The sequence below is a fragment of the Narcine bancroftii genome, chromosome 2, assembly GCF_036971445.1.
Source record: "Narcine bancroftii isolate sNarBan1 chromosome 2, sNarBan1.hap1, whole genome shotgun sequence".
Taxonomy (NCBI): Eukaryota; Metazoa; Chordata; class Chondrichthyes; order Torpediniformes; family Narcinidae; genus Narcine; species Narcine bancroftii.
Window position 1 is genome coordinate 371,077,040 of NC_091470.1, and position 22,957 is coordinate 371,099,996.

A 22,957-nucleotide genomic window follows, 5' to 3' on the forward strand; every position below is an offset into this window, starting at 1 on the left:
GTTTGACCTAAAAGGGGAGGCAGGCCTCTTCAGCCCGGTTAAGCAACCTGCATAGGAGAAAGTCACTCCGATATACAACCTACAACCCAACGACCTCACTGCCACATGCCAGCTTGCTTGGCCACGGCACACAAACCATGGGTGTAAAGGGTGGTGTCAGTAATGCGCACACTGCACTCCACCTAAAAGCTCCTTTGCGCAGGCCTGAGGACAGGTCCATGTCCACCCCCTCAAAAGATGCACACAAACTCAAGCTAGCATGCTGGAACATCAGAACCATGCTAGACAAGGCTGACAGCCACCGACCTGAACGTCGGTCTGCCCTCATCGCACATGAATTCCTCAGACTCAACATCGACATAGCCGCTCTCAGCAAAGTCCGCCTTGCAGATGTAGGCAGCCTCCAAGAACACGGTGCGGGCTACACACTCTACTGGTCTGGCAAGCCTCAGGCTGAACGACGCCTATCTGGTGTTGGCTTCAAGAACTCCATTGCCTCCAAACTCGAAAACCTCCCGACAGGCCACTCTGTCCATGTAACTCCCCCTTCAAAACAAGCGATGCATCACCCTCATCAGTGTCTATGCTCCAACCCTCCAGGTGGAACCAACAGAAAAGGACAAGTTCTACAATGACTTGCGCAACCTCATTCAACGCACCCCTACAGCTGACAAGGTTGTCATCCTTGGCGACTTCAACGCTCGCGTCGGCAAAGACTCAGAAACCTGACCAGGAATCCTTGGCAAGCATGGTGTCGGCAAGTGCAATGACAACGGGCACCACCTGTTGGAACTCTGCGCAGAACAGCGGCTTATCATTACCAACACCCTTTTCCAGCAGAGAGACAGCCTGAAGACTACCTGGATGCATCCCCGATCCAAACACTGGCACCTCTTGGACTACGTTCTGGTGCGAGGAAGAGACAAACGAGATGTGCTCCACACCAGGGTCATGCCCAGCGTGGAATGCCACACTGACCACCGGCTGGTTCGCTACAAGCTCAACCTTCACTTCAAGCCAAGAACAGTGGAGCCTCCAGAAAGAGATTCAATGTTGGAAACTTGCAGTCAGACGTAGTGAGAGGAAACCTCCAGGCAAACCTCCAAGCAAAGCTCAAGGATACAAACTGCCTCACGGACACATCTCCTGAAACCCTCTGGGATCAGCTGAAAACGGCCATACTGCAATCCACTGAAGAGGTACTGGGCTTCTCCTCCAGGAAAAACAAGGACTCGTTCGACGAAAACAACCAGGAAATCCAGGAGCTGCTGGCAAAGAAGCGAGCTGCCCACCAGGCTCACCTTGCAAAGCCTTCCTGGCCAGAAAAAAAATGAGCCTTCCGTCTCGCATGCAGCCATCTTCAGCGCAAACTCCAGGAGATCCAAAATGAGTGGTGGACTAGCCTCGCCAAACGAACCCAGCTCAGCGCGGACATTGGCAACTTCAGGGGTTTTTATGAGGCTCTAAAGGCTGTGTACGGCCCCTCACCCCAAGTCCAAAGCCCTCTGCGCAGCTCAGACAACGAAGTCCTCAGCGACAAGATCTCCATCTTCAATCGATGGTCAGAACACTTCCAATCTATTTTCAGTGCCAACCGCTCAGTCCAAGAATCCGCCCTGCTCCAGCTCCCTCAACAGCCCCTAAGGCTAGAGCTGGATGAGGTCCTCACCCTGGATGAGACATATATGGCAATTGAACAACTGAAAAGTGGCAAAGCAGCAGGTATGGATGGAATCCCCCCAGAGGTCTGGAAGGCTGGCGGCAAAACTCTGCATACCAAACTGCATGAGTTTTTCATGCTCTGCTGGGACCAAGGAAAACTGCCTCAGGACCTTCGTGATGCCATCATCATCACCCTGTACAAAAACAAAGGCGAGAAATCAGACTGCTCAAACTACAGGGGAATCACGCTGCTCTCCATTTTAGGCAAAATCTTCGCTAGGATTCTCCTTTATAGACTAATACCTAGTGTCGCCGAAAATTTCCTCCCAGAATCACAGTGTGGTTTTCGCGCAAACAGAGGAACTACTGACATGGTCTTTGCCCTCAGACAGCTCCAAGAAGGGGAGGAGTCACGTGATGGAGTAGTGGCCGGACGGTGAACTCCAGCCCTCTCCAGAAAAGTCGGGAAAAACAAGAGAAAATACAAAGGCACAGAAATACAAGTTAAAGAAAAGTGAGTATAAAGGTGGAAAGAAGATGGAGACAAAAGGAGAAAAATCAAAATCAACGGAAAGAAGAGAGGAAGAGAAGACAACGGAGGAAAAAGGTGAAGGCCTTACCTGTCCGAAGAGGCCCGCTGTGGAGAGAAGACCCCACTACCTCAGGTCGGTAGAAAGAGAACTACAACAATGGCTCACAGAGCCGAGTAAAAGTGCGCAACCGCGCATGCGCGACTCCTCGCGCATGCGCGATGCGCATGAACAAAAACACACCGACGGGAGGGGGGACCAGCTGGGGAGTCGATCTCCACAGCCGGCAACGACAGCTGCAGAACACCTGCAGCAAGAAGAGACCACAGAAGACAATGGAAACAAGAAAGAAGAGGAGGAAAGGGCAGCAAAGAAACAACAGACGGTCAACCTTGAGGAAGAAGAAGAGGAAGAGGAAGAGTACAGGGAAATAGAAGAAGAAAAGAAAGGCAAGGTAAAGGAGGTACTTGCTCTTGTTAGAGGATACATGGAGTCATTTAAAGAATGGCAAACACAGGAATTCAATGATTTAAGAAGAAGAATAAACAACACAGAAAAGAAAATAAATAAAATGGATATGACCTTAACAGAAATGGGGAAAAAAATGGACAAGATGGAAGAATGGGCAATAGCAGCAGAAATGGAGGTAGAAGACTTAAAAAAGAAATTGGAGGAATCTAATAAAAAAACTAAAGAGACACAAGAATTACTAGCCCAAAAAATAGATATAATGGAAAATTATAACAGAAGAAATAACATAAAGATAGTGGGCCTTAAGGAAGATGTAGAAGGCAAGAATATGAGGGAGTTTATAAAAGAATGGATCCCTAAGGCCCTAGGATGTCCAGAACTACAGCAAGAAATGGAAATAGAAAGGGCACATAGAGCATTGGCCCCTAAACCACAACCACAACAAAAACCAAGATCTATTGTAGTAAAATTCCTAAGATATACTACAAGAGAAAAGGTACTGGAGAAGACAATGGAAAAAGTAAGAGAGGGCAACAAACCACTGGAGTATAAAGGGCAAAAAATCTTCATTTATCCAGATATAAGCTTTGAACTCCTAAAGAAGAGAAAAGAGTTCAATGCAGCAAAAGCGATTTTATGGAAGAAAGGATATAAATTTACACTGAAGCATCCTGCGGTATTGAAAATATTTATTCCAGGACAACAAAACAGACTATTCTCGGATCCAGAAGAAGCACGAAAATTTGCAGAACAATTACAAAAATAGACTGAGGGATGAAGACGGGTAATGAGAGCAAAAATTATCACGATTGATATGTATGTGGGTAAAGACAAAAATAGACTGAGGGATGAAGACGGGTAAGGAGGGTAAAAATGACCACGATTGATATGTATGCGGGTAAAGAGGTATAAGAGTGAATAGAGACAATGGGCATATGTGAAAGTATCTGTAATTAGAGGAAAACATAGAGAGTATAGACAAGAATTAATAAGGGAAGGTAATGGAATAGAGAGAATAAGGAGGGAACTAAAAGAGTGACCTTTGTGACATATAAAAAGCGAAATCTTTTCTGGGGGGGGCTGGGTGGGGGAAAAGAGCGGTCACTGCAAAATCAGTTGACGCTTGCGAGTGGATTCGCAAATCCAAATGGAGAGGGGAGATGTGGTTGTCCGACAAGGGATAAAGGGCAACTCAGGAGGGGAAGGGGAGATTGGGGATAAAGAAGATAGAAATAGTAGAATAAGGAAAATGTTGGATGTTGTAGGAATGTTGTCTGGTAAAGAGTTGAAAATAAGAAAACAGAAATGGAAAAGGAGGAAAGGTAATGATGGAAAAACGGAAAGAGAAGATAAACAAAATATAAAATGGCTACGCTGAACTATATGACTCTAAATATTAATGGAATACATAACCAAATTAAAAGGAAGAAACTACTAAATTTACTGAAAAAGGAAAAAATAGATATAGCATTTGTCCAAGAAACACACTTAACTGAATTGGAGCACAAGAAATTAAAGAGAGATTGGGTAGGACATGTAACAGCAGCATCGTATAATTCAAAAGCAAGAGGAGTGGCTATATTAATTAGCAAAAATGTGCCATTTAAAATAGAAGAGGAAATAATAGATCCAGCAGGGAGATATGTTATGATAAAATGTCAGATATATTCAGAGCTTTGGAATCTACTTAATATATATTCACCTAACGAAGAAGATCAAAAGTTTATGCAAGATATCTTTTTGAAGGTAGCTAATACGCAAGGGAACATACTAATAGGAGGGGATTTCAATCTGAATTTGGATCCAAATATGGATAAAACGGGGAAAAAAATTAACAGGAAGAACAAAGTAACCAAATTTATAATTAAATCAATGCAAGAAATGAAACTTGTGGACATATGGAGGAAACAAAACCCAAAAGAAAAGGAATACTCATACTACTCGACTAGACATAAAACATACTCAAGGATAGACCTATTCCTGATATCAGCCCACATACAAGGGAGAGTTAGGAAAATGGAATATAAAGCTAGACTATTATCGGACCACTCACCCCTGTTATTGGCAATAGAGCTAGAAGACATCCCTCCAAGAATGTATAGATGGAGATTAAACCCCATGCTACTTAAAAGACAGGATTTTAGAGAATTTATTGAAAAACAATTAAAAATGTACTTTGAAGTAAATACGGAATCAGTGGAAGATAAGTTTATACTATGGGACGCAATGAAAGCATTCATTAGAGGGCAAATAATAAGTTATGCAACCAAGATGAAGAAGGACTATAATCAGGAAACAGAGCAGTTGGAAAGGGAAATAATAAACATAGAAAAGAAATTAGCAATAAAGGAAGATACAACCAAAAGAAGAGAATTGGCGGATAAAAAAATAAAATATGAAACATTACAAACATATAAGGTGGAGAAGAATATAATGAAGACAAAACAGAAATATTATGAACTAGGGGAAAAAACACACAAAATCCTAGCATGGCAGCTTAAGACAGAGCAAACTAAGAAAATGGTATTGGCAACAAGGAAAAAAGACAAACAAATTACATATAATCCAAAAGAAATTAAGGAAAACTTCAGAGAATTCTATGAACAATTATACCGAACCGAAAACGAAGGGAAAGAAGGGAAAATAGATGAATTTTTGACTAAAATTGAACTACCAAAACTACAAATAGAGGAACAAAATAAATTAACAGAACCATTTGGAACAGTAGAAATACAAGAGATAATAAAAAATTTACCAAATAATAAGACACCAGGAGAGGATGGACTCCCAATAGAATTCTACAAAACATTTAAAGACCTAATAATACCGCCCCTCCTGGATGTAATCAACCAGATTGATGAGACACAAAACTTACCAGATTCATGTAAAACAGCAATAATTACAGTGATACTAAAACAAGGGAAAGATCCAATCTCACCTGCGTCATATAGACCAATATCTCTGCTAAACACAGATTATAAGATAATAGCTAAACTATTAGCGAACAGATTAGCAGAACAGGTACCGAAAATGGTAAATTTAGACCAAACTGGATTTATCAAAAAAAGACGCACAACAGACAATATTTGTAAATTTATTAACTTAATTCATGCAGTAGAAGGAAATAAAGCACCGGCAGTAGCAGTTGCTTTAGACGCAGAGAAGGCCTTCGACAGAGTAGAATGGAATTACTTGTTCAAAGTATTGCAAAAATTCAGTTTACCGGAGAAGTATATTAATTGGATTAAAGCATTATATAAGGGACCGTTAGCGAAAGTGACAGTAAATGGACATGTATCAAAGCAATTTAACTTAAGCAGGTCAACGCGGCAGGGATGCCCACTATCACCATTATTGTTTGCGCTAGCTATAGAACCACTAGCAGAATCGATAAGAAGAGATAATAATATAAAAGGAATAAAAATAAAAGACAGGGAATATAAAATCAGTCTGTTTGCAGATGATGTGATAGTGTACTTAACAGAACCAGAACTATCAATAAAAGAACTATATAAGAAATTGAAGGAATATGGAGAAGTGTCGGGATACAAGATAAACGTAAATAAAAGTGAAGCAATGCCTATGAATAACGCGGATTTCTCAAAATTTAAGGAGGAATCCCCATTCAGATGGCAAACGCAGGCAATAAGATACCTAGGTGTGCAAATAAACAAAAATCTAGGCCAATTATATAAACTCAATTACAATCCACTAATGAAAAAATTACAGGACGATTTAGAGCATTGGAAAGAGCTACCACTAACACTGATAGGAAGGATAAACTGTATTAAAATGAACATTTTTCCAAGGATACTATACTTATTTCAGGCATTGCCAATACAACTGACAGAAAAATTCTTCAAAGAGTTAAAGAAAATAATAAGGAGATTTTTATGGAGAGGGGGGAAACCGAGGATAGCACTAGACAAATTAACAGAATGGTATAAACAAGGAGGCTTACAACTGCCAAACTTCAAAAATTATTATAGAGCCGCACAATTAAGGTACCTATCAGATTTTTATCAAACAAGGGAAAAACCAGACTGGACGAGACTAGAATTAGATAAAATAGGGGAAAAGATACCTGAACACATATTATATAAATGGGACGAAAAATTGGTACAACATAGAACTTCTCCAGTATTACACCATCTCCTCAATATATGGAAGAAGATTCATGTAGAAAGAAATAAAATAAATTACCAAATACCAAAACTAATATTGACGCAAAATAAGCTACTCCCTTTTACAATAGACAACCTTGCCTTTAGAAAATGGGGAAAAAAAGGGATTAAAAGAATAGAAAATTGTTTTTCAGGAAGTAGATTCTTATCCTTTGAACAAATGAGAGATAAGTACAATATAACGGGAGATACAGCGCTGGCATATTACCAACTGAGATCCTACTTGAAAGATAAATTAGGAAGCAACTTGAGTTTACCAGAGGGAAGTAACCTTGAATATGTGATTACAGATACAATGTTAATCAAAAGATTTATAAAAAATATGTATATTAAACTGCAAGAAAAGGAAAATGAGGAAACAAATGGTAAAACTAAACAAAAATGGGAACAAGATTTAAATATAAAGATAAAAAAGGAAACATGGGAGAAGTTATGCTCTGGAACGATGAGAAATACAATAAATACGAGGCTGCGTATGATACAATATAATTGGTTACACAGACTATACATTACACCGCAAAAGTTAAATAAATGGGAACCAACAGTATCTGATAGATGTTTTCGATGTAAAAAAGAAAGGGGAACAACAATTCATGCAATCTGGACATGTGAGAGAGTAGAAAAATTTTGGGATGATCTCAATCAGATATTAAATAAAATAACAGAAAACAATATACCAAAGAATCCAGAGATCTTTCTCCTAAGTAACATAAAAAATAAAGAATTTGGAATTGACTTGGAGGATGCACAAAAAAGATTTGTTAAGATAGCTCTAGCCGTAGCAAAAAAATGTATTATGTCAACCTGGAAATTGGAAGATAATTTGAAAATACAACAATGGTATATAGAAATGAATAAATGTATTCCATTAGAAAAAATAACATATAGTTTAAGAAATAATATTGAAATATTCGAACAAGTATGGGAGCCTTACATTAAATACAATAGCGAAAACCTACCGGGAACAAACATTACCTAAGTTGATGGAAGGAGAAGAAAAGAAAAGAATGGACTCAGTAGAATTTCTGGTGTATTTTTGTTGAATGACAACATTGTCTAACTGAATTAATGCAACCTAGATTGTATAACTAAAATGGATGAGAGGGGGGGGGATGGGGGGGTGGCTTGGGAGGAGGGAGGGGGGAGGGAGAAAAAGTCACTGTAAATGTGTGGAAAAGAAAAAGTGTATATCATGTCTATTGTGATTTATGGTGTGAAAAATAAAAAATTAAAAAAAAAAAAAGACAGCTCCAAGAAAAGTGCAGAGAACAAAACAAAGGACTCTAAATCACCTTTGTTGTCCTCACCAAAGCCTTTGACACCGTGAGCAGGAAAGGGCTTTGGCAAATACTAGAGCACCTCGGATGCCCCCCCAAGTTCCTCAACATGGTTATCCAACTGCACGAAAACCAACGAGGTCGGGTCAGATACAGCAATGAGCTCTCCGAACCCTTCTCCATTGACAACGGCGTGAAGCAAGGCTGCGTCCTCGCACCAACCCTCTTTAATATCTTCTTCAGCATGATGCTGAAACAAGCCTTGAAAGACCTCAACAATGAAGACGCTGTTTACATCCGGTACCGCACGGATGGCAGTCTCTTCAATCTGAGGCGCCTGCAAGATCACTCCAAGACACAAGAGCAACTTGTCCGTGAACTACTCTTTGCAGACGATGCCGCTTTAGTTGCCCATTCAGAGCCAGCTCTACAGCGCAAGACGTCCTGTTTTGCGGAAACTGCCAAAATGTTTGGCCTGGAAGTCAACCTGAAGAAAACTGAGGTCCTCCATCAGCCAGCTCCCCACCATGACTACCAGCCCCCCCACATCTCCATCGGCCACACAGAACTCAAAACGGTCAATCAGTTTACCTACCTCGGCTGCACCATTTCATCTGATGCAAGGATCGACAAAGAGATAGACAACAGACTCGCCAAGGCAAATAGCGCCTTTGGAAGACTACACAAAAGAGTCTGGAAAAACAACAACCTGAAGAAACACACAAAGATCAGCGTGTACAGAGCTGTTGTCATAACCACGCTCCTGTTCGGCTCCGAATCATGGGTCCTCTACCGGCATTACCTACGGCTCCTAGAACGCTTCCATCAGCGCTGTCTCCGCTCCATCCTCAACATTCATTGGAATGAATTCATCACCAACATCGAAGTACTCGAGCTGGCAGAGTCCACAAGCATCATATCCATGCTGCTGAAGACCCAACTGCGCTGGGTGGGTCACGTCTCCAGAATGGAGGACCATCGCCTTCCCAAGATCGTGTTATATGGCGAGCTCTCCACTGTCCACCAAGACAGAGGTGCACCAAAGAAGAGGTACAAGGACTGCTTAAAGAAAGCTCTTGGTGCCTGCCACATTGACCACCGCCAGTGGGCTGATCTCGCCTCCAACCGTGCATCTTGGCGCCTCACAGTTCAGCGGGCAGCAATCTCCTTTGAAGAAGACCGCAGAGCCCACCTCACTGACAAAAGACAAAGGAGGAAAAACCCAACACCCAACCCCAACCCACCAATTTTCCCTTGCAACCGCTGCAACCGTGTCTGCCTGTCCCGCATCGGACTTGTCAGTCACCAACGAGCCTGCAGCAGACGTGGACCTACCCCTCCATAAATCTTCGTCCGCGAAGCCAAGCCAAAGAAACATGTTCTGTACTATTACATGACAATAAAGGAATCCTAAATTATACAGGCTTCAAATGGCATCATCTGGACACCAGAGAAATTAGACTTTGTTGGCCACTCAACCAGATTTCAGTGGGGTCGTGCTAGACTGTTAAAGAGATTCCACCCTTTGGGAAGACACCCCAAGGAAAGGCCCGGGAGGATGAGGGAGTGATCTCATCGAGGTGTGAAAAGTAGATCGGTGAACACAGAGTCTTTTACCCAGCGTAGGGAATCCATAGCTAGAGGATATTAGGTTAGTGACAAAGGATGAAGGATGCACAAGATTATGAGCAGCTGAGATAGTGTGGACAGCCAGTACCTTTTTTCTGGGGCGACAATAGCAAATACAAGATGATGTCTGTTTAAAGTGAGCTGAGGAAATTTTAGGGGAGATGTCAGAGGTAAAAGTTTTACTCATTGTGCGATGGGTGCCTGGAATGCATTACTGTTCATGTTGCTGTCTCATGACTGCTCTGTCAGATTCAGTTCTGACTGAATCATCAAATTTGCAGATGATACAACAGTAGATGGTCTGATCAAAAGCAACAATGGATAAGTTGGCTCTCAGAGAGAAGTCTTGTAAAATGGTGTGAGATTGACAATCTGAGTCTCAACATGGACAAAACAAAGGAGATGGTTGTGAAGTTCAGGAGACAGACAACCATTCTCCATTACACATCAACAGAGACAGTGGAGAGAACAAAGGACGACCTATCCTGGACCCACAACACCTCTTCGTTAGTCAGGAAGGTGCAGCAGTGCCGACACTTCCTAAGGAGGCTGAGGAGGGCAAGGCTCCCGGCCCCCATTTTGACAACATTTTTCAGGACCACATTTGAGAGGGTCCCGTCTGGCTGCATCACTGAGTGGGACGATACCTGCGAACCATCGGACCCTAAGTCCATACAGAGGATCATCAAAACGGCCGAGATAATCACTAGGGTCTCCCTGTCCATACAGAGGATCATCAAAACGGCCGAGATAATCACTAGGGTCTCCCTGTCCATACAGAGGATCATCAAAACGGCCGAGATAATCACTAGGGTCTCCCTGTCCATACAGAGGATCATCAAAACGGCCGAGATAATCACTAGGGTCTCCCTGTCCATACAGAGGATCATCAAAACGGCCGAGATAATCACTAGGGTCTCCCTGTCCATACAGAGGATCATCAAAACGGCCGAGATAATCACTAGGGTCTCCCTGTCCATACAGAGGATCATCAAAACGGCCGAGATAATCACTAGGGTCTCCCTTTCCTCTGCTGACAACGTTTACCAGGCTGAAAGAAATATTGAGGGCCCTTTCCATCCAGCACACAGTATCTATGACCCACTACCATCAGGAAGGAGGTACAGGAGGATCAGAATCAGGGCGGCCAGGCTGGGGAATAGCTTCTTTCCGCAGGCTTTGAAACTGATGAACAGTATCCTGTAACCAAGTTACCATCCCAAAATATTTATGTATTTGTTTTAAATTATATTTTTATGTATCTTTGATGATTATTTGCTATGTTTGTGTGTGCATTGCGTCAGACTGAATATATATATATATAAAGTCAGATAATAATAAACTTTAACTTGAATTGCTCAGAGTGGTGGTGGAGGCTGCTACAATTTAAAATATTCTTAGGCACATGGATGTAAGAAAAATTGAGGGTTCTGGGTATGAGGGAGAGAAGAGTTAGATCGTTGTGGAGTACATTGGTCGGCACGTCATTGTGGGCCGAAGGGCCTGTACTGTAATGTTCTATTTTCTCTGAAGTATGTCATAAATAAAGTAACTGCCCTATTCAAACTCTAACACTTTTTATAATTGTTGTCACTCGACAATTGTGCTCTTGCACCTTCAACGACATACATGACAGGGTTGACTTGCTGGACTGCTTGTGGAAGAACCCTTCCCCACTGTACCAAGTTCAATGTGACAATGAGCTTGTTAGCAGAGCTGCCCCCAGATCTAAATCCTGATACATTCAACACTTTAAGCTCAAGTTTATCATTATCTCTGCTTTTTATAATATCTTTATGAGTTTAACAAAAACCCTTTACACAAGGTAAACTAACGATAACATAAATGAAATCTATCATATCCATGTCACACATCAGATGTAAATTAGAAGCAGAACCATGATTATTACATAATTTATTTTGTTCGGGATATCAAATTCTATAATTACAATATTTAAGCAATTAAATCATAACTTGTACTATGTCGAAAAATAATATTGAATACACATATTATACATTTACTTTTGGTTTTCAGTTTTCCTTTTGCCATTCCTATTGTAACTAATAATCTTTGACTTAGATTAGACATTGAAAGTTTTAAAGATCTTTTTATTTGAGCTAATTAACAGCAAAATTTAATCTTTCTAATAAACACTTTTTTAGATATTTACAAATTAGGCAACTTGTTCAGTCCAAACTCTGATTTCCCTCGAATTTCTGAAGCAAATATTCTTGATGTATTTTTTGATTTGCAATTTTCCCACGGAGGATTCATATCAAATATTTATAATAATTTAATGGATTTAAGAATGGCCAGGATTAAGAATGATTGAGAGCGTGATTTGAATAGAGGATTGGGACACATCTCTTAATTTGATCAATGAGTCTTCATTTTGTGCACGACCTTGTTTGTTGCAATTTAAGGTGATGCACAGAAGACATGTGTCGAAAGTTAAAGTTCGAACCATGCCCTTTGCTGGCTTTATCTGGTTTTACTCTAGAAGGGGAGCTATCTCTATCTTTAACCCAGAAGTGAATCCTAGCTTTTGTTTCGTTGATAGCTAGACGAACAATTTTGATGAAGTGGAAAGATAGGATTTCACCCACTTACATTCACTGGTCACATGATATGTTTTAATTCAGTTTGGAAAAAATTAGATCTAATATTAAAGATGCAAAGTCTGAATTTGATAAGTTGTGGGGCCCGTTCATGGATTATTATCGAATTTAAGAATTGTGGATGCTCTGGGGATTCCCTTTCTGATGTCTGGGACCATTATTCGATTCATATTTACAATATATGCAGATAACCTTGTTTAGAGGGAAGGGATAGATTAGTGGGGATAAAAAAAATCCTTTTTTTTCTTTTTATTATTAAGACAAATAAGTAAAGAGGAGGGGTTTAACTACAGATATCGGATCATATCACAGAACAACATGATCACATCAGGGAAGTAGGATATCTGATATAAGGGAATTTTACGTGTATTGCTTGACAAGTTTTTCATTATCATTCAAATGTAAACTACAAATGGCAAAATTACATTCTTCGGTCCTCAGTGTAAAAACATGCAAACATATACATATATATTTACAAACAATTTATAAGCAGTACATATAAAAGAAAAATAAATATTGTTGAATAATAATAGATTCTCAGAGGGTCAGTGTGAGCAGTTTCTTTGGACGTTCAGCGTTCTCACTGCCCGTGGGAAGAAGATGTCCCTCAGCCTGGAGGTGCTAGCTCTGATCCTCCTGGACCTCTTCCCCGACAGGAGTAGCTGCATGTAGGGTGGAAGGGGTCCTTGACGATTTTGAAAGTCCTCTTCAGACAACAATCCCGGTAGATCACGTGGATTGGGGGGGAGGGAGACCCCAGTGGTCTTCTCTGTCACTCTTATGGTCCAGTGGATGGATCTACGATCCATTTCTCTTCAGTAACCATACTAGGACACTCTCGATAGAGCGCCAGTAGAAAGTTGACAGGATGGTGGCCGGTAGCCTTGCCCGCCTCAGTCTTCTCAGGAAGTGCAGTCACTGTTCCACCTTCCTGACAAGTGAGGAGATGAGTGTCCATGATAGGTCACTAGTTAAGTGAACTCCAAGGAACTTGGTGATCCTCACTCTCTCAACTACACATTAATTGATGTGTAGTGGAGAGTGGTTGTTCCTGGTCCTCATGAAATCCACAGTCATCTCCTTTATCTTATCCAGATTGAGACTCTACAGCACAGTATAGGCCCTTTGGCCCACAATGTTGTGCAAATCTATATAAAACTACTCATGAATGTCCCTATTTTACCAGCCTCAACCATCAACCCTGGCAATTCATTTCAGGTACCTGCCACTCTGTGACAAAACGTAGCCCGGCAATTCAAATTTCTTTATTATTATCTGACAGTACATATACAACCCAATGAAACAGTATTTCTTTGGACCACATGGTACCTGGAGGAAAGCTTGAAATACTGGTCTGGAGCCACTTCGCTTACCTTAGTCCTGGATTTTTCTGAGCTTCGGCACTGATTGGACACTCCAAAGCAGAAGCAGCTTGTGCAGCCCTTGGGATTGGAGGGATCCAGATGAAATGAGCCAGGTCGACAGGAGTCACACCGGGCACCTTCTACGTTTTCCTAAAATGGTCAAACACAACGGTCAGAGGTTGGTAATCCAGTCCATTTTCTCCCTGTTGCTGCATTTGTGCCTTCCTTCCAACTCTCGCCTAGATTTGCAATCTTTGATAAAAGAACGTTGACCTTGGAGGATGCAACCCGATTGGATCTTGTGGTGAAGACACAGGTCAGGGGTCCGCTTAATGGCACCCAAAAATTGTGATGTCATTGTGTGGCTGAGAAACCAATCAGTTGTCCCATCCAGTTTGGCGGTTTTGTTCTTTTCCAGCGGTGCAAGGCATGCGCGGTTGTGTTCAATGTGCAGCCAATCACGAGGGGCGTTGATGGATGGACAGTCAGAATCTTTTCCCCAGGATTAATGCATCGAGGATAAATGTTTAAGGTCGGGGGGAGGGTGGGGGATGTGTGGGGAAAATATTTTACACAGAGAGTGGTGGGTGCCTGGAATGGGCCTTTAGAAGTAGTAGTGGAAGCAGGTAAAATGATGGTGTTTCAGAGACTTCTAGACAGACTCATGGATAAGAAGGGTATGGAGGGATATGGATCATGTGCAGTTTGATTTGGACATGGTGTTCAGCACAGACATGTCAGCTGGTCAAGCAGCATCATGGAAGAAAAAGAATGGCTGCCTGACCAACACTTTCTGAAGCGCAGCCCTCGATGCTGTGGATTTTCTTTTCAAGATTATCGGATACAGGAGCCGGAGTCAACCACTCAGCTCCTCAGGTCTGTAAGATTGTAGTTGACCTGATCTTAGTCTTCGCTCCCCATAACCCTTAACTTCCCTGCTGTCCAGAAATCTGTCTATTCCAGCTTTTACTCTACCTTCACAGCTCTCAGGGAAAGATAATTGCATAGTCTGATTTCCCTGAAGAAATAAAAATTTCTCTATCTGCACCTTAAATGTTAGCCCTCTTTTGGATCTGGTCCCCATTAATCCCTGATGAGAGTAAGATTGCAGACATCTACGTGAGGGACTACCTCAGGAAGGCAGCCAACATCATAAAGGACCCCCAGCACCCTTGTCACCCAAATTAACCTACAACCCTGAACATTTTTTGGATGGTGGGAGGAAACCCATGTGGACACTGGAAGAACATACAAACTCCTTACAGACAGCACTGGATTCAGACCAGGGTCACTGGCACTGTAACAGCTACTGTAACCGTGCTGCCCAATTACACTCAAATTAAACTTCAAACCCTTGCATTTTGGAGGGTGGGAGGAAACTGAAGCACCCAGAAAAAATCCACACAAGTCACGGCAGCCTTCATCAAGTCGGAGAGTGAAGGGGAGCAACTCAAAACATCCACCATTCTTTACTTCCCATGGAAGCTGCTCGACTCGCTGAGTTCTTCGGCAGAGTGTTATAATCACTTTGCCAACTCTATACCTCCTCCACATAAGTTGCTTTGACCTACCACTGTATCCTTGCCTCCTGTGGCAACCTGGTCCATTCATCTGTCACCAGTTAAAAGTTTAAAGACCAGAAGACTAATTCCTATGGCATCCACTCGTGCAAGGCTCCTTCAGAAAATGATCCAATTCCTTTGACTTGTTAGAGAGCCAGACTTCTAACCATATTTTATCTACATAGAACAATAAACTAGCCATTCCCAATTTTTTTTTGGGGGGGGGTATGGTCCACTAAGGACACTGCTCAAAGTTTATGGGCCCCCTTCCCTGTGAAGAACTCAAGTTTTGATTTCTTCTGCACTTCTTCCTACCAGCTACATAAAAATTATGTTATGCAGGGTGGAAAAAAAAACAAGGCTTTTACTCAAATGTGCTGTGGTCCCTATTGAGAATGGCTGCACTGCAACACAGAAACAGGCCCTTTGGCCCACCTAGACCATACTGCCTAGTCATTGCCCTCCATAGCCCTCCCATCCATGTACATATCCAATCTTCTCTTAAATGTTGAAATCAATGTAGATTCTTATCAAGTGGAAATCTAATTAGAAAGTTAAGTATTGTACCCCTACTAGCTTTTCTCTTGAGAGCAATGGAAGACAAGAAGTATGTACAATTATGTTGGGTATAGGCAGGGTGGACAGCTATCACCTTTTTCCCCAAGACAACAATAGAAAATACCAGAGAACATCTGAACAAGGTGAGGGGAAGAAAGTTTAGGAGAGACATCAAGGGTATTTTTTTTAAAAAACACAGAGAGTGGTGGGTGCCTGGAAAGTATTGCCAGGGTTAGTTGTGGAGGTAGGTACAATAGGGACATTTAAAAGACACAGACAGGTACATGAAAGGAAGAAAAATAGAAGGATATGGATGGGAGGGAGGGAAGGTTTAGGTTGATGTGGAGTAGGTTTACATGTGTTAAGCCAACATTGTGGGCTGAAGGGCCTATACTGTGCTGGAATGTTCTATGTTCTCTGGTTCTCCCCGATCCAGCCAGACTTCTTATAAATTTATCTAGTATGATTCCTGGTTATAAAACTGTGTTCTGATTAATTGTAGTTTGATTTTTTGAATGAACATTTACTTCTCCCTCATGTAAATACTCTGAAAGAGAATTTAAATAGCTGAGGGTATTAAAAATCAGGATGAGTTCCTCTTACATCGGAGAAGGTTAGAAGGAGGTTAAATAGAGGCATTCAAAGTTATGGGGGAATGGGTCTGCAAAAGGTACTTCTCAAGGGAAAGTTTATAATTTTTTTTCATTTCAATATAACACCACTGGTTCTCACAACTGGTCAAACACTCCGACACTGACCTTGCAAAGGCAGCGGCCGGTCACGGGGTCACACACAGTGGGCTGTGTTGCGTCTCGGTTACAGTTACAGGGAATGCAGTCTGGGTAGCGGGAGTAGCCAACCCTGCATCTGTCACACTGCCGGCCTGTTACTTTTGGCTTGCACCTGAAAGGAAAACATTCATGTAACTCAATAGGAATCACAGCAGTACTGTGGCACAGCAGGAGGCCATTTGGCCCATCAATTCTGTGCTGGGATTAGCATAGAACAGTACAGCACAGGAACAGGCCCTTTAGGGAAACATTCCTGTGTTGAAATTCAAGTTTATTATCATCTGATTGTACATATGCAACCCAACAAAACAGCATCTCTCCATACCATGGTGCCCACACAAAAACACATAATAATCAGATAACCCCTCAATGTAAATATATACATAAATATTTGGGATGAATTACACTTACAGGATGCTGTTCATCAGTCTCACAGCCTGTCAGGCGAAGCTATTCCCCAACCTTTGATTGCTCAAATCAATCTTAAACTTTTCCACTTCCAAAACCTCTCAATCCCCTTCATATTTATGCATCTAAAATCTTAGAACAATACAGCACAGAATCAGGCCCTTCTGCTCATCAGGTTTGTGTCAAACTATTATTATGTTTAATCTCACTGACCTGCACCCAGTCCATACCCTTTCGATCGACCAACATGTCATATATTTCTTGAATGTTAAAATCGAGCCCACATTCACCACTTCAGCTAGTAGCTCATTCCACACCCCCACCACTCTCAGTGTGAAGAAGTTTCCCCTCCTGTTCCCCTAAACCTTTACCCTTTAACCCCTAACCAAGTCCTCTGGTTTGTATCTCACCTAACCTTGGTTGAAAAAGCCAATTTGCATTTACTCTATCTAAACCTATCATAATTTTATACACCTCCATCAAATCACCCCTCATTGACCCAGGCTACAGGGAATAAAGTTCTAACCTGTTTTACCTTTCCCTGTTACTCAATTCCTGAAGTCTGGGCAATATCCTAGTAAATCTACTCCCCACTCTTTCAATTTTACTGTCAACTTTCCTCTAGTTAGGTGACCAAAACTGCTCTCAATACTCCAAATTTGCCAGTGTCTTATACAACGTTACCATATCGTCCTAACCTCAATACTTTGATTTATGAATGTAAAGGTTAAAACCTTGTGTTTTAATTCTTAGTTAATTTTGTGCCTGTCTCTTTAGGAAAACTATTGTTTGTAGTGTTACCTTAGTGACCAAGATGTGATATGTTGTAATATCTGCCCAGGCTAATGGCTTGCTCTCATTCTACAAGGTGTGAAGGAAGCGTGAGCACGAGAAATTTTTATTTGAATTTGTGTATCTCTTTAAAAGCTTTTGTATCTCTTTAAGCTAGTATCTCTATTTACATTTTATATCTCCTTTTCATACAGTAAATACTTTGTTATTCATGGTTAAGAAAGTCTCAATGCGAAGCTATGGAAAATGTTTATCCATTCTATCAACGAATTAAAACTACATAAAGTAACAGCCACAGAGTATGATTTGTTGGATTAAAGAGATCAAAATTTGGGATATCTCAGCTCATACTTTGGAAGATGATACTTTGAAATTAGAATAAGGAAAGTGTCGTCTAAATGAAGGCCAATATGCCAAAAGCTCTCTTTTAACCCTGTGATGCCACTTTCAGGGAATTATGTATCTGTATTCCTTGATCCTTCTGTTCTACCACTTTCCTCAGTGCCCGACCATATAGCATGTATGTTCAACCTTGGTTTGTCCTTCCAAAGTACAGCACCTCCCACTTGTCTGCATTAAATTCCATCTGCCATTTTTCAGCCCATTTTCCCAGCTAGTCCAGATCCCTCTGCAAGCTTTGAAAGCTTTCCTTGCTGTCCACTACACCTCCAAACTTAGAGTCATCTGAAAACTTGCTGATCCAATTTACCACATTAACCTCTAGATCATTGATATAGATGACAAATAACAACGGACCTAGCACTGATCCCTCAGGCACACCACTGAGAGGGAATAGAAACATAAAAGATAGGAGCAGGAGTAGGTCATTCGACCCTTCAAGCCTGCTCCGCCATTCAACGAGATCATGGCTGATCTTAAAGTTCAGTACCCCGTCCCCGCCTTCTCTCCGTAACCTTTAATACCCTTATATTGAAGAAACAGATCTAATTCCCTCTTAAATAGATTTAATGAACCTGCCTCTACTGCCCTCTGTGGCAATAAATTCCACAGATTAACCACCCTCTGGGTCAAGAAATTCCTCCTCATCTCGGTCCTAAATGATTTGCCTATTATCCTCAAACCATGGCCCCGGGTTCTGGATTTTCCCATCCTTGGAAACATCCCATCTGCATCCATTCTGTCCAGTCCTGCCAGAATTTTATAGGTCTCTATGAGATCCCCTCTCAATCTTCTAAACTCCAGCGAGTACAATCCCAATTTGCGCAATCTTTCCTCCTAAGTCATTCCTGCCATTCCAGGTATCAGCCTGGTGAATCGCCTCTGCACTCCCTCCATTGCAAGAACATCCTTCCTTAGATAAGGTGACCAAAACTGCACACAATACTCCAGGTGGGGTCTCACCAAGGCCCTGTACAGCTGCAGTAAGGTATCCTTGTTCCTAGACTCAAACCCTCTTGATATGAAGGCCAACATACCTCTGCACTCCCTATTTTCTGGCTTCTCCATAAAGCCAACGTTGAATCCAAGTTACTACCTCGTTTATGCATAATGAGAGTGACTGTATCTTCCTGACGAACCTCCCATGTGAAACCTTGTCAAAGGTCTTACTAAAGTCCATGCAGACCACATTCACAGGCTTTCCTTCATCAACTTTCCTGATAACCTCCTCAAAAAACTCTGATTTGTTAAACACGGCCTACCACGCACAAAACCATGCTGACTCGCCCTAAGCAGTCACTGGCTATCCAAATAATTGCATATCTGATCTCTTAGAACACCTTCCCATAATTTACATACTAATGACATCAGTCTCACTAGCCTATAATTTCTAGGATTATTTTTGGAGCCTTTTTTAAACAAGGGAACAATGTGAGCGCCCCTCCAATCCTCCTCATCTGTGGCTCAGGACATTTTAAATATTTCTGCCAGAGCCCCTGCAATTTCTACATTAACCTCCCTCAAGGTTCAAGGGAATACCTTGTCAGGCACTGGGGTTTTATCTATCCTTATTTGCTTTAAATGCAAAAAAGTAAGATGTCCCCATCTCTTCTGGTTCCCATCCCCTACAATCTAATTTAGCCCTGGAGCAGCACCAGCAAATCTTCCCACAAGGATATTAGTCCCTTTCCAGTTCAGATGCAAACCGTCCTGTCGGAACAGGTCCCACCTTCCCAGGAAGGGAAGGGAGCCCAATGATCCAGAAACCTGAAGCCCTCCCTCCTGCACCAGGCCTTTAGCCATGTGTTAAGCTGCTTTATCCTCCTATTTCTACCCTCACCAGCAGGTGGAATGGGCAGCAATCCTGAGATCACTACCCTGGAGGCCCTGTCCTTCAACTTTACACCTAACTCCATGAACTCCCTTTGCAGGTCTTTATCACCCTTCCCACCCTTCAGGAGTCCTGACTGCCATGGCTTGTCCCTGGTAGATCATTCCCCTCAACAGTATCAAAAATGGTAAACTTGCTATTGAGAGGAATGGCCACAGGGGTTCCTGGCACTGCCTGCCTGTTCCCCTTCCTTCTCCCAACTGTCACCCACCTGCCCTCCTCTTGCCTCCTTGTGTTCCTATAACTCTTGTTTATCACCCCCTCAGCCTCCCAAATGATTAAATCTAAATTTGAAACAGGCCATTTTGGCCCACAATTCCAGTGTTCCCAATGATCCAGAGTTCTTCCAGCTCCAGCTCCAATTCCCTAACTGCAGCTGGATGCACTTCTCCCAGATACTGTTGACTTCCCTCTCTATCCACATTCTGCAAGAGGAACATGTCCCTGCCCTGGGTGCCATTTTCACTATCTATGACTAGAGGAAAAAGATAGAAAAATCTGTCCTTACTTGGGCCTCCTTGCAGAATTCTTTAGTTTCCTGACAGGGTTGCCCTTCCCTTACCTCATCTCCTGCACCACTATCTCACCCTCTGCTCACCAAAGCCTCTCAAGTCAAAACCTCAAATTCCCACTCCTACTCTGGAGTTCATGAGCCAAAGCCTATCCTCCCTATCAGGTCTGTGGAAGGGCAGAATGGCCTTGTGTGCTCCATTATATGCCTGCGTGCTCACCGGCACTGCCCAGTCTTGGGGTGGCAGTCTGGGGAGGTGGGCTTGACGATGCCTTCTCGCGAGCAGTTGCATTTCTCACAACCAGTTAGGGGGTGATAACTGAAGGTCTGCTTCTCACAGGTCTTGCACTTCGGCTTCACTGTCCGAGGGGGGCAGAAGCATCGGCCTGTCATCTCGTCACACAAGTGCTGGCTGCAGCTGCAAGCTGAAGATAAGAGAAGGAGATGGGAAAATTTGTCACAGCGATATTAAACTCTGGTCCAGCGCCAGTCGGAATGCCGTGTGCAGTTCTGGATGCCCGTTAGTGGTGGAAAGTGTGTTGACTAACTGCCTCACAACTGGTATGAGGGCACTGAGCAAAAGGTTGTGGGCACAGCCCAGGACGTCACAGCCAAAACTCTTCCCAGCACCAACAAAATTTCTGTGGAACGCTGCCGTTGGAGAGCAGTAGCGATCATCAAGGATCCACACCACCCAGCACACGCTCTGTTCTCGCTGCTGCACAAGACTCGCACCAGCAGGTTCAGGAACAGCTGCCTCCCCTCCACCAGCAGACTCCTCAACGACAAACTCAATCAGAGACTCGTTTAGGATCTCTCACAATTATGTATTACTAAATATTTATTTTTCTGTATTTGCACAGTTTGTTTACATTTATTTCTTCTTCCATACAGTTTACAATTACTGATAATCTCAGGGTTATATGTGATGTCATCTATGTATTCTGACAATAGATCTGAACTTTGAACTTTTTGATTTTTGAATACTTGAGGTAGGTTCTGGAAGCTTCATTGAGATCCACCCTCATATTCCATTCTTAATTCTCCCACCACCTCCTTCCCCTCCTCCCCACCATGGTCTCTCCCTCACCTCTCCACCTCAGCTTTTAGCCCCTCCCCAGCTTCTTCCATCAAAGTCAACAAGAAAGCAAAAGAGAAGGAAAAATTACTGGGAAGTAGAGGATTGAGAAGTTTTTAAAAACTGACAAAAGACAACTAAAAATCTCACAAGGAGGGAAAAGATGAAATATGAAAATAGGCAAGCAATTAATACCAAAGAGGATAGAAATAGCTATTTCAAGTATATAAAGAATAAAAGAGAGGCGAGAGTAGGACCACTAGAAAATGACGCTGGAGAAAAATTAATGGGAGACAAGGAGATGGCAGAGGAACTAAATGCGTATTTTGCATCAGTCTTCATTGTCGAAGACACGAGCAGCCTACCTGATGTTGAAGGGTATTAGGGAAGGGAAAATGGACTCAGAAAGCTGAATGGTGGCTGTCTTCCGTACCAGATGGATTGTACCCTTGGATCCTAAAAGAAGTAGCGGTAGAGATTGTGGAAGTATCTATCAGGAATCATTTGATTCTGGCATGGTCCCAGAGGACTGGAAAATCACAAATGTCACCCACTATTCAAGTAGGGAGGGAGGTTATGATATCGATTAATACTGTATATGTATTGATCCGAATGAAAAATAAAACTTAAAAAAAAGAGGGAGGTAGTAGAAAGGGAATTAGTTGTTGGAAAGATGTGACTATGGAGTACTTAGAGACAAATGACCAGATAGGCCAAAGCCAGCATGGCTTTGTTAAGGGAAAATCTGACTTGACAAACCTTTTGGAATTCTTTGAGGAGATGAAAGTAGGCTGGATATGGGAGATGCAGTGGATGTTGTGTATTTGGATTTTCAAAAGGCACTTGGCAAGGTGCCACACATGAGGCTACTTAACAAGAGCCCATGTTATAACAGGAAACATACTAGCATGAGTCGAGCTATAGGTGGTTAGCAGGAAGCAGAGAGGTGGAATACAAGAATCATATTCTGGGTTGGTGCTGATGTTCCACAGGGTCAGTTTTGATTATAGAATGAATGGTTTTGTGGACAGCCTGAAGGTAAACTTACATGTTGAGACGGTGATGAAGAAGGCAAATGCAAAGCTGGAATTCAAGAGGAATAGAATATAAGAGCAGGGATGTGATGTTGAGGCTTTATAAGGCCCTGGTGAGACCTCACATGGAGGATTGTGAGCAGTTTTGGCCTCTTCATTTAAGAAAGCATGTGGTGACATTGGAGAGGGTTCAGAGGA

At 42.2% G+C, this 22,957-nt stretch overlaps 1 protein-coding gene across 1 annotated transcript in view; it reads right to left on the minus strand.

The window, feature by feature from the left end:
• Window positions 1-22,957, minus strand: part of LOC138753136 (laminin subunit alpha-3-like) — a 341,672-nt gene that overhangs the window by 154,040 nt on the left and 164,675 nt on the right. Inside the window, exons 32-34 of the mRNA XM_069915711.1 lie at window positions 20,868-21,072; window positions 16,614-16,758; window positions 13,745-13,885 (exon numbers count right to left, since the gene is read on the minus strand). Of these exons, the coding sequence (XP_069771812.1) occupies window positions 13,745-13,885; window positions 16,614-16,758; window positions 20,868-21,072 (491 nt within the window). The remainder of the gene's footprint in view (window positions 1-13,744; window positions 13,886-16,613; window positions 16,759-20,867; window positions 21,073-22,957) is intronic.